Source organism: Cupressus sempervirens, chromosome 3, assembly GCF_028749045.1.
Source record: "Cupressus sempervirens isolate cs-2001-9-10 chromosome 3, ASM2874904v1, whole genome shotgun sequence".
NCBI classification, from domain to species: domain Eukaryota; kingdom Viridiplantae; phylum Streptophyta; class Pinopsida; order Cupressales; family Cupressaceae; genus Cupressus; species Cupressus sempervirens.
In genome coordinates this window covers 451,505,818-451,517,431 of record NC_143120.1, presented here as the reverse complement: position 1 = coordinate 451,517,431, position 11,614 = coordinate 451,505,818, and the positions used below count along the sequence as shown (strand labels likewise).

General features: G+C 35.0%; 1 protein-coding gene across 3 annotated transcripts in view; it reads right to left on the bottom strand.

Moving 5' to 3' along the window:
* Positions 1-7,867: 7,867 nt before the first annotated feature.
* LOC149567020 (alpha/beta-Hydrolases superfamily protein) overlaps positions 7,868-11,614 on the bottom strand; it is a 106,128-nt gene continuing 102,381 nt past the window's right edge. Inside the window, exons 8-10 of one of the 3 annotated variants that reach the window (XM_089820226.1) lie at positions 8,589-8,684; positions 8,270-8,335; positions 7,868-8,186 (exon numbers count right to left, since the gene is read on the bottom strand). In XM_089820226.1, the coding sequence (XP_089676352.1) occupies positions 8,067-8,186; positions 8,270-8,335; positions 8,589-8,684 (282 nt within the window). In that variant the 3' untranslated portion in view covers positions 7,868-8,066. Of the gene's footprint in view, positions 8,187-8,269; positions 8,438-8,588; positions 8,685-11,614 lie in introns of those variants that run through there. The other 2 variants (XM_089820228.1, XM_089820227.1) reach the window with 2 other exon arrangements.

Genomic DNA, 11,614 nt, shown 5'->3' with positions numbered 1-11,614 from the left:
TTATAATAAGAAGTTTTTGAGTTTGTTTTACTTGCCTCCATTTCTAATCTAACATGTTGTTGCCCCAAATTTCACATTCTTAAAAGTATCATCGAGGTGACCAACAAACAGTAAAAACATCTTCTTAGTTTTCCAATCTCATAACCTTGCATTCGTACATTTGTTTTGTAAGGAATATAGTGTTTCCCAACCCCCTTGAATTATTTTTGTGTTACATGTTCTCAACTGAGCTTCTTGTGAAAATTGATTCCCAAATATTGGTATTCACTCTCTCGTCCTTATAATGGATCATACTCTAAATGTACACACAATCTGAGCCAAAAACATAATTCAATAAATTATATTTCACTTTACCTCATAAGTATATCTTAACTAATTATATAAAGATTATTAAAATGAATAATAAAACTATTATTATATTATTTAGATTAATGAAGTTAATATATTATTATATTATTTAGATATTATTATAATTTATGAAAATTAATTTTTCACAAATGTTGAAGAATAATAAATGATTATTATAAAAAGGTGAAAATGAGAAAAATGATTATTATAATTAATAATAATGTTAAAAATATATAATAGATTACATATGCACATACATATAAACAACCACCTTTTAAGTTGTCAAACACTCCACACAAAAATTAGTGTGCCAACACAATGATCCAACAAGGAGAGTTTGAATTGGGGTTTTAAACCTTAGTGGCGGCCTCACCAACAAAGAGTTTCAACTAATGCTCAAAATGAGTCACCCCAACATAATATATTAATAATATAGAATTGTTTTGAAATTATTAAAGAAATAAATATATAAACATACAAAATTATAATACATATTTATAATAGTTGTGATAAGTATTATAATAATTATTAATACAAATATAAGCCAAAGTTCTTAAAACAAATAATCCAAAAAATTATTGAAACTTTAAAGAATACTAAAAAAATAACTCATTCTCATCTATAACATCCAACAAAGCAAAACAAATAAGCATGCAAGGGTTTAATTAATTTTATTGTTTCGAATCATGTCAAAAATATTGGACTAGTGTTGTTATCCACCTAAACAAAATTAGCGATATCAATAATCCATTGAATTATCATACCATTATCCCTGGAAGACTTTTTGGAAGCAAAGTGAAATGCTGAATTAGTGGCTGGTCAACTAAAGGGTAAACAAAATTGAAGGACACTTTGTTCCTAGACTAAAACAGTCCACCATTGATCACGACATTACCCTTAGATTCTTGATTGAAAAATATGGGACATTTAGAGTGATGAGGCTCTATGTCGCTTCATAGACCTTAAAGAAGCCTTTGACATGCCCAAGGCAAGTTGTTGAACACAATGAAGGAAATAGAGATCCAAATGAATTTAGAGTTCTTGTCCATAGGTTCAATGAGAAGGTTAGTGCTAAAGTCAAAACAAGTGAGGGAATGTTGAAGTGCTTTGGCAAGATACTAGCATTAAACTAGGTGTCCACTTTCCTCGACTTTCTTTGGGCTATATATTGGTAAGTTGGAAATGTGGTTTGACAAGGTTGGAGGGGAGGGAGTTTCATTTTCTAAGTATGTATTTAAGTTACTATTATATGTGAATTGTCTTATTTTAATTGTTAAAACAACTCATAATCGAAGAAAACCCTTCAGGGTAATTTAAACCTTTTGTCAAGAGATTGGAATGCAAGTGAGCACTAGCAAAACCAAAATAATGATTTTCTCTATGGAGAGAAAAACAAAAAAAAACAAAAAAACAAAAGACAAATTAACTCTCTTTTTGAAGGCAACCTATCAAAGTAGTGGAAGAATACAAATATCTTAGGCTTGATTTTAACAAGCAGCTTAGTTGGAATGGAATTAATCAAAAGAATGTTTTTGAGCTTGCTTATGACCCCGACTTTTCTCTGCAAGTGTGAAATTTGGGGCAGCAACATGTCAAATCAGAATGGAGGTGGGTGGAAAGAATCTGAAGCATAAAATCATTAGTAGTCTCAAATTTAAAACACCTAATTCTATACAAAAATTCATTAGCTGAAATTGGTTCTTTCCCTTTGGAAGCATCAATAATGGTCTGGTTTGCTAATTTAATTGAAAAAAAGGTTCAAAGTATGGGATACCACAGTTAGCCTGGGCTAATTATGGAGGAAAAGATAATAAGAAGAAAGAGCATAAATGGATGAAGTAATGGGATATGACCAAATACTAAGGCAGTAAAAAAAGTACGTGAGAAAACTTTGGTAACAACATATGGACAAAACAAATAGAGCAAAAAAAAAATTATATATCAAAGGTTTAAACCCACATGGACCGATGAGGAAAAAGATTACACGAGTAAATATTAAATGGATAATACTTCAAGGAGTAAGAAAAACATGACAATTTTGTAACTAGGGGGCAGTGGAGACAAAATGACACTTGGTAATGGAGTGCTCAATGTACAAAGCACGAATACTAGTTAAAATTACACCTTGAAAATGTCAATTTAAGCACCTTGTTTGAGGAGACAAGGCACGACCCAAATTGCTAACTTTTTAATGAAAATTTACAGGTCTAATCTAGTGAGAAGTTTAAAAACTCTACAAGGCTTTTGTACCAAGGGGACCAGCTACTCTTATGCCCCATAGACTACTTCAGCATCATGGACATTATAAAAATTCTTTCACTTCAAGGCTAATCATTCTACATAGAAAGTTCTTAACATCAATTCGTTTTTGACAATCATAATGGGTCATAGGTTATGCTTATACCTTTCCTAAAATGCCACTAGTTCAATAAATTGCATTGTGTGAACTTCTCAGTATTGGGTACTCTTATCACTATGCCTATGAATATGTTAGTTCAGGATTTTTCTCAGAGTCACCATCTTTTTTTTAGTTTTGGTTCACCCCTATTTTCAAATGGTTATTTTGAACCATTGGTTTTGCCAAGTGTCAAATGCAATTTGAGGTCCAGAAACCCCTTTTTTAGTTGTCCATCCACGAGCCTTGTCCTTTCCATCCCCCAAAGCCTATTGTTGACCGCGTCTAATCCTCAATTTTCCTTTATAAACATAGTGACTAAGGTCATGTTTTGAGTTTTGATTTTCTTTAATAACTCTTTAACTTTTTGTACCGTTTGAACTAAGTCCAAAAGGTTCAACACTTCAACTCATTTTTTGGTCTTCATGCAATATTATTGATGGGCTCTAGCCTTACGTGCCACGGAGTTCAACTCTCAGAAGATGCGCTATAAATTGACACCTCATCACATCTGACACACTCGTGTGTGACTTCATCATTTATGAAGAGGTAGCAAATTGGAGTAAGGCAATCATTAAATATCATGCCGAGATTTATTTTTAAAGGGCAAAAGTGGAAATTTGGCACATGCAGAGGTAACATACCAATTAAGTTGCTTTATATTTAATAACAAGTGCAGTCTTGTCACATCATCCTATTCCTGCGACATGTGTAATTCATTATGTCCTTCCCATGATTAATGCTTTATCTTTGTTGTGGAGTATATTTGAGTAAGATTTCCCTTTTTCGAAAGCACAATTTCTTCAGTTGGTTAAGTGTTAGCAGCAGGAATCTGAGGAAGGAGAACCATCTTTTGTATTTGTCGTAGTTTATGCTCTTCAGTTAAATCTCGTGTTCTTTGACTCTTTTTCTTTCACATGTTAGCAAAAAGATTGTGTTTTGCTGCTTTAATTTTCAAGCAACGGGAAGGAATTTTGAATCATGAAGTCCACTTTGCACATTTTTGGGAATACCCATAGTTTATATAGTAAGTCACCCCTTGTATCAGACACAGGCCTTTTAGGAGTTGACCTAGGAAGAGTAACATAAAGATTGTGTGAGAAACTTGCTAAGCCCTTTTCCACCAAAGTCTTGGATACTAATTTTCTTATGGCCTCCACCTTCCTGCTTGCATACCCATGTCCGAAACTTGTTCAAGAATGTATTCAGATGTATGATATACCTAGTGGAACTATTCTGAAGAAGGATAGAAGTATATTGTTGAACATCTCTAGGAAAACTATGTCCAAATTGTTTCATCTCAAAGAGTAAGAATTTGCAGATTTGGCTCATGCTTTATCACTGGTTGGATTCTCAAAAAAGTCCAATGTTTATAGAAATATCATTGCAAAGAGCTAGACTGGAAATCCTTACAAAGGTGGCTCTAGGTTGCCTAAAATTCTCAAGAAAGGTCAAAAGACCTCACAGGTTCACGATGTCATGGTCTTACTGCATCGAATTTGTGGTTCTCCGAATGTGTCTTCTTTTGAAGAATTGATGTATTTTTATGTTCAGATTGTTTCGAAAGGGTCTCAATTCCTAGACTGGGTTGAATTGATTGCTAACTCTCTAAGAAACCAGCTTAAAGGAGCTTTAAGCATGAAGAAAGATGTTTATATGTCTTCATACTTAACATATATGCTAGCCAGTAATCAAGATTTGCAATATCTACCTCATGAACCCTGGGCAGAAAATATCACTATATATAACTACTATCTTGTGTTACATAGAGACAAGGTCTTGGAAAATTTTAGGAAGGTTCATGACATTTTCTTAGGAAAATTGTGTTTTGAAATGAAAGGTTCTCCTCATCATAGATTCTCTTCTGAATCTCGAAAATTTGTTCAATCTTTTGGTATCATTTACATCCAATTCCCCAAGTTCACTTACATAAGGATAGGTGGTTTTGATAAGGAACCTTAAAGACTCCCTAGATTTGCCCTTGATTGTTTCATCTTGGCGGAGGTATCTCAAAAATTAATTTCAATCATAAACAAGTTTTCCACTGATGAGGTTTCTGATGTCATTTTCCTACTCAAACTAGGAAAATTAACCTGCAAGAGTATGGAGGATGCTACATGCATAAGCTCATATTTAATAAACTTTCATCTCGTGTCGCATCATGCTAGGCAAAACTTTGATAGTAAAAGGATATCTCATAGCTTGTTTGAATCCCAGATGAAGTTTTCTCACATCCTTGATATTGAATATTTTTGGGAGGGCTATGTAGATTAACTAGAGGTTTGGAGAAGAGAATATAGAACACTCACCATTTCTCAAATTATGCTCTTTCATTTAGATTTGGATATAGATGTCTCTGATATTAAAGAAGATAAAGCAAATTTAACAGGCACTCAAATAACTGAGTCTTTGATTTCTAGCAAAGCTATTATAAAATGGGATTTTGAGGAAGAAGACAATATTCTTGAAAGAACAAAGATTGTGCTTGAGAGAACAAGTTCTTGGTTAATAATGAAAAAGACCCAACGTGCTGGAAAATCAATTGACTCATGTTCTAATGTTCATTCCAAATCTGCAAGTAGTAGGAGATCAACAAGGATTAACAAGATGCAAGTCAATAACCCTCCCCTGGTGCAAAAAGCTTGTTCTAAGAACTAGACCAAGATGGCAACACCTTTTGGGTCTAGTGAAGCTAGTCAGGTTGATAGTGAACCTGGCAGGGATTCGGGCGGTATGCTCATTGATAATCTTCAACAAGTCCAAATGACTGAGGGAACCTCTCCTCAAAGGATAGAAAATTTGAACACTCCGATTAAAGGCAACAAATCTCAAAAAGCTCTTGATTCCACACCAAATTGATTGGTGGCCTCAGTTAACAAAAAGAGGAGCCTAGTTCCAATTTGCTTTCCCGTCAATGTCATTGTGAGTAAATATACTACCAGAGCCCCAAAATCCAAACGAACTAAGAGCTCAACCATGATAGTGTTTGACTAGGAAACAGACAACAACATTGCTAAGGTGGCCACTTATAATCACAAGGGTGATATAGGTGCGCTAGATTTGAATAATTTTGAGATTACTCGCACCAATTTGGGAGTGATCAATCGGGAGACAAAGGAACACTAGGTAGAATCATCCACAAAGGAAATTATCCTACAATCACAGAAGGATGGTTTTGAAAAGAGGAAATTGAAGGCAGAAGTCCATACAATGGCGAAATATATAATGTCATTAACAGAGCAGGGTTCAACAATTGATAGTTTGGGACCCACACAAGATATTTACTCTTGTTGAAGTGGTGATAGGTGAGGCTCGTATACAAATGACGGTATGGAAAATAGAATCTGAAAGATTATCAGCTATGGTGACTGAGCTAACAGACGTGGAGGAATATGGTCCAGATAAATTCCTAGACGAAAACCCATTGCAGATGGTTGATGCAGGCGTGATCCATATATTGCGAAAAGACATAGCTTGGCGAGTCTCTAACTATAGTTATGTCATTTCCCACATACAATCTTTTGAAAAGGAGTTAGGAAGGCATGAATAAAGATTTGCAGACCATCAGTTCGACTCATTTGGAAAATTTCAAAGGAGGAGGTTTAGATGTAGAAGCACTGGTTAAGCAATTTGAACCCCTTAAGGCAATAAAAAACAAGATTGACTTGACCATGGTAGATCTTACTAAACTTGCTAAAATAGAAACTATGATCAACATGTGCAGCCAACAACTTCTAGAGCATCTAGATGGAATCACCAAAATGCAACAGGACAGGGATACATAGAAAAACCACTTGCAGAGCATAAAGAGTGCAAACAAGAATCCCATGTCAGAATTCATAGGTGCATGTAGAGTTTGGAAGCTTGTGCAGGGACCACCTACCCAAGACGATGATGAAGAAGAATGTTGAAGAAGCACGATGATGATTCTCTTTAGGGAATCTTTGCCTTATGTTCTTTTCATGTTCTAGTTTTAAATCAGTTACTTCTGGGGTTTGCTTACCAGTTGAAAAACTTGGTTATTTTAACTATTTTTAAACTCTCCGAGAATCAAATTTTGATCTTGAGAAAGAAGATCAATGCAATGAATAAGGAAACAATATATCTACAATAATAACTCTGGACCCATGGCCCTCACTCATAAAAAGGATTGGTAATCTCCTAACCAAATTTGCATTGCCAATTCCTAATATGGTACTTCCTCCTCTTCATGTCATCCCACTAAGGTCCATTGAGATGAGCACCTATTCTCAAGTAGGCCTTTGAGACTCTGTTTTATAATAAGTCTCATAGTTGGGTACCAACTATTTGCACTCCCTAACATTGAAAATGAACCTACTGCTGAAAAGGCCACAACCATGCTAGGACAAGGATAATGCCGAAAACATCCCCACACAGCCCAACCAACCATCAACTCAAGTTTATACACCTCATGTTGGTTAAATATCTCAAAACAAGGATTCCTCAATTCACATTGCCTTGAAGAGTGTTAATAACAACCTAAGAAGCCAAAGGAGAACACCAAGAAATCCAGAATTGTTTTTATGTCCAATACAAAAGCTAATTATTATGCTCTAGAAGAATGCCTAAAGAAACAAGTACAGCACATTCAACTATCGAGGTAAAATTTTCAAATTAAGTGTTGAATCGAAGCAATAGAATAAGTAACTTACTGCTAAGGCAAGAAGATGGTTAGCTGAAGTCATCCAATACAATTACACACTCACAAATGACAGAGCAAGGGTTGTCTAGGCATGTAACAAATGCCATAAAGGAGGAAGAAACAATATGCAACAATGCACACTGTTGTCAAATGCCAACACGCCCACACTAACCAACCCATTAAGATGCTATCACTTCGCCCACAAAAGGATAGAAGATGGTATACACTGTTTTTATGTATAGAACTTTTTCGTGCTACTTTTCTAGCTTTCTGCTTTATTGGCCAATACAGTTTTCTTTTTTCTTTTGTATCCCTCTATGCTTTATATATCTCGTAGTGTCAACCCTTGGGTAGCGATTGTTTTTGGTATTATTTTTATATACTTATCAATACAATTCAATTTTATTTTTAAAAATTCAGTACAACTATGCGAGGGACAACAGCGGATTTACAGGAACAAGTTGAAAAACAAATTAAGGCAACAGTCTATTTAGTTATTGCAAAACTTTTATAGCAAAGCAATTCATAAGAATATGTTATAATGTTTGAAATAGACATTGCCGAACAACAAAGAAAGTTTAGAACTTTAGATAGAGAGAGGCCAATGATGGTGATTTAAATTAATATTCCATTTCATTTGCTAGTTGATTATTCAGCATGCTACTCCTTTAGAAAATCTATAATCATATTTGCAACAATTTCTGGCTTCTCAACATGAGGAATGTGGCCACATTCACTTACGTATTGCACTTTTGATTCTTTTAGATCTTCCTGCAATCTCTGTAGAAATTGAAGGTCATTAGAAAGTACTATATTTCAATTTTAGAGACATCTAGTTTTAATAAATGAATACATCAACTGACCTTCGCATATTTTATGCTGACAATCTCATCCTCCTCACCCCAAATCACTAGTGTCTTCTTGTCTGTCTGTATAAATGGTGATATTGTTGAAGGTGCATAAAAAGATACAATAGAAATCCAGTGGTTCTTATTTCTGTAAATTGAATGCTATATGGTTCCATCATTTACCTAAAAAGCCAACACTTATGAAAGCTATAATTTAGAACTAACTGTAAGTTCAGTGCTTTCAAAAAGTTTGATTTTCCCAGTTTTAACTATGCACATATCACCTAAATTCTCAAATCTTGCTTTTCATGCTAAAGAATGCATTTCAACAAACCTCTTTTATACGAGCAGCAACGTTATAACCCCCACTAAGCATGAAATCAACTGTTGCATCTGCCCAATGCGGTGAGTGACAATGCAGGCGACCAACCTAGGAAGGATTCAATTAAAAAAAAATGTGCTGACACATGAGACTAACATTCACTAATGAAATAAATTCAACATTCATATGATATTTGAAATCCAATTTTAAGGATAGGTTAAAGGATACAGTTACCAGCAATAATCAATATGATATTATCAAGAAAATTCGTTTTGCATTTACAGCATACTTTCAAGTTTATCCCATATCCAATTATCTTCCCTAGATTAATCAATGTTCGCTCCACATATCAAAATAAGCTTGTCTAAATATACCATTCTCACTTTAACTACTACAATCACATCCACTAAATTCAACCAATTTTAAGGAGTGGATCGATTTGGTTTTTTAATACTTACTGAAATATAAGAATATATGCACCAATAGAGGAACTGTTTCACTTCTAAGTTTAGAAAGAACAAGCACAACCATGACACATTAAAGGTATAAACTTGCATGTATGCTACTAGCAATAGCCTTTATTAATGCAAAATTTGCTTTGAAAGATACATGAATCCAGACATCCATACATAGTTCTTGTAAGCATTAGTTCTCTTGTTGCACATATTGCAACCTGCCTGTACTAGTACTTGTATTGTTCACTGTAATGTCCCCGATTTTGGCAGGTCAACACAGTGGATGGAGTTAGCTCATCATAGCGACCCTCGTGAGCTGACATGGTGTTTTAGGGGTCTCAGTTGTGGCCTTCTATTTTTAGTAAGTCTATTTTTGGCAGTTGTTATTTTTGGCAATGCTATGGATGGCTTCAGCAGTTGGTCGTCAACTGCAGTTAATAAAGTAATAATTGCATGAGCTCTTATTTTTATTAATCATTGAGTTGCATTATTATAATAATGTTTATATTATTATAATAATGACTTTAAGAGATGTTTCTAAAAAGGGAGTTGGAAACTTTCTAGCATTGAGTTGTTTTGGGAAACTTCCACAATTTCTAAAATGGAGTTTTAAGGAAACTTTGGCTAACGAAAAGCTTATAAATAAGAGCTCATTTATTTGGAAAGGCATGATTGAATATTTATTTGTTTTTGTTGCCTTTGTGGCCTTTCTGAGTTCTGATCTTTTGTACCCTTGTTGATTTATACGAGTCTGAATTCTGAGATGTTCCATTGGCTCTATAGCTGAAGTATTGTAATTCAAATCTGTGAATTAGTTCTGAGAATTATTCTAACTAGATTATCTTTCAAGTCTGTACTTTTTGTTGCTTTGGAAGAAGACTTTGGTGTTTATATTGGTAGTTGTGGTATAACCAATTGAAGAAAGTTTCCCTACTGTTTTCATTGTGCCTGGGAAGTCAATCAATTGCTGGAGTTTAATTACATTATTACCTGCACGTTGGAGGGTTTGATTTGCATATTCGGGAAATTGCAGTGAGTGTTTTCCTTACTGTGATGACTGGTTTTGGTGGATGTTTTAGAGCTGGGAGTTAGTGAATTTATTTTTCTTCATCAAATACAACTGGTCTGCAATTTGGTTTTATCTCTGCCCTTCAAATTCTAGAAACACTGCCACATTTCCTGCCCTGGATGTGGTTGCTACTGTGCGCATTGGGAGTTTAATTTCCCTACCCAGCTGGTTGCTTATATGCCTAACTTGGGTATCTTCTGTATGCATTCAAGTGCCTATATTGATAGCTAAGATTATGCCGTTGATTGGGACACAATGGCCTGTTATTGGTGTCCAACATCCATGTGCATTCTTGAGCAGCTATCACTGGACTTTCAGTCTGCTGAAGGAAGAATTAAGTGCTTGCAAAATTCTGCTACAGGCTGAACTGAGAGATTATTACCAGGTTTTAATGAACGTTGTAATTCTCTGATTTGTTTAAGTCTCAGTAGCAAAAGGATTCTGAATTTAGTATTTCATATCATTGATTTCAATTGCAAGAAGAAAATTGAATTTGACATTAAGTATTATTGGTGAACGATTACTCATGTCTTTCCATCTAAAATATTTGCAAGTGTTGGAGTCTTATGGGTAGTGGTAATTATTGCAATAGATTTCAGTCTTTGTTCATGGTTTTACATGCCTTATGAGGAAATCATAAACTAAAACACAAACAAGCCAAGTCCAAGTGTCATCACATTCAACAACATACTTGAAGGGTATCAGCAGAGCTTGCTTTCAAAGTGTTTGACAAAATGCCAAACTTCTGATTAGTGAAGGAAATCAATGTTATTTAAGCTATAACCAATTGAGGTTATTACAATGGTATCAGAGCGGTTTCCTACCAGCCTGCAGGGATTGGGCTCAGTTATTATTTTGGTCGGTGTTTACTTCTGAGATTGTTTTGTGATTTGTATAGTGGCATGGATGGTGACAAGAGATTCATTCCAGGTAGATATTATACTCACAAAGGACGTACTTCTCTACCTAGGGATGGAGAATCCAAGATACGGAGTATTGTGAAACAGTTGGATGTGCTAGTGAATGAGCTGAATCAAAATCACAAACAGATGACCGAACTGATTTCAAATCCAAGATTTGAGCAGAGCGTGATATCGCTTTTTTGAAGAACGAAATGTGATGATATAGTTGCCGCTACAGATGTGCGGGACATTTCTTATGAGACTCCACATGAGAAGGGCATAGTTGTGGTGGAGAATGATGAGAATTCATGTCAATTTGAGTCAAATGATGCAGTTGTTGGCATGAGTTCCCAGGATCATGCATTTGATAGCAATGCATTGATAGAGGGAGTAGAAGAATGTGATGACATAGCCATATCCACAACTACTTCTATGTCAATTGAGCCATCTATTGAGGAGTCTAGCAATATGCATGCAGTTGTTGATTTGTGTTCTAATGATAGCGCCCATGTCATTGATGATGAGGTGAGTAATGTTGAGGCAAAGCCAGATCAGCACAGTGGTGAGGTTCACTTCGTGGACAATCCTATGTTTGACATGATGCAGCATTGT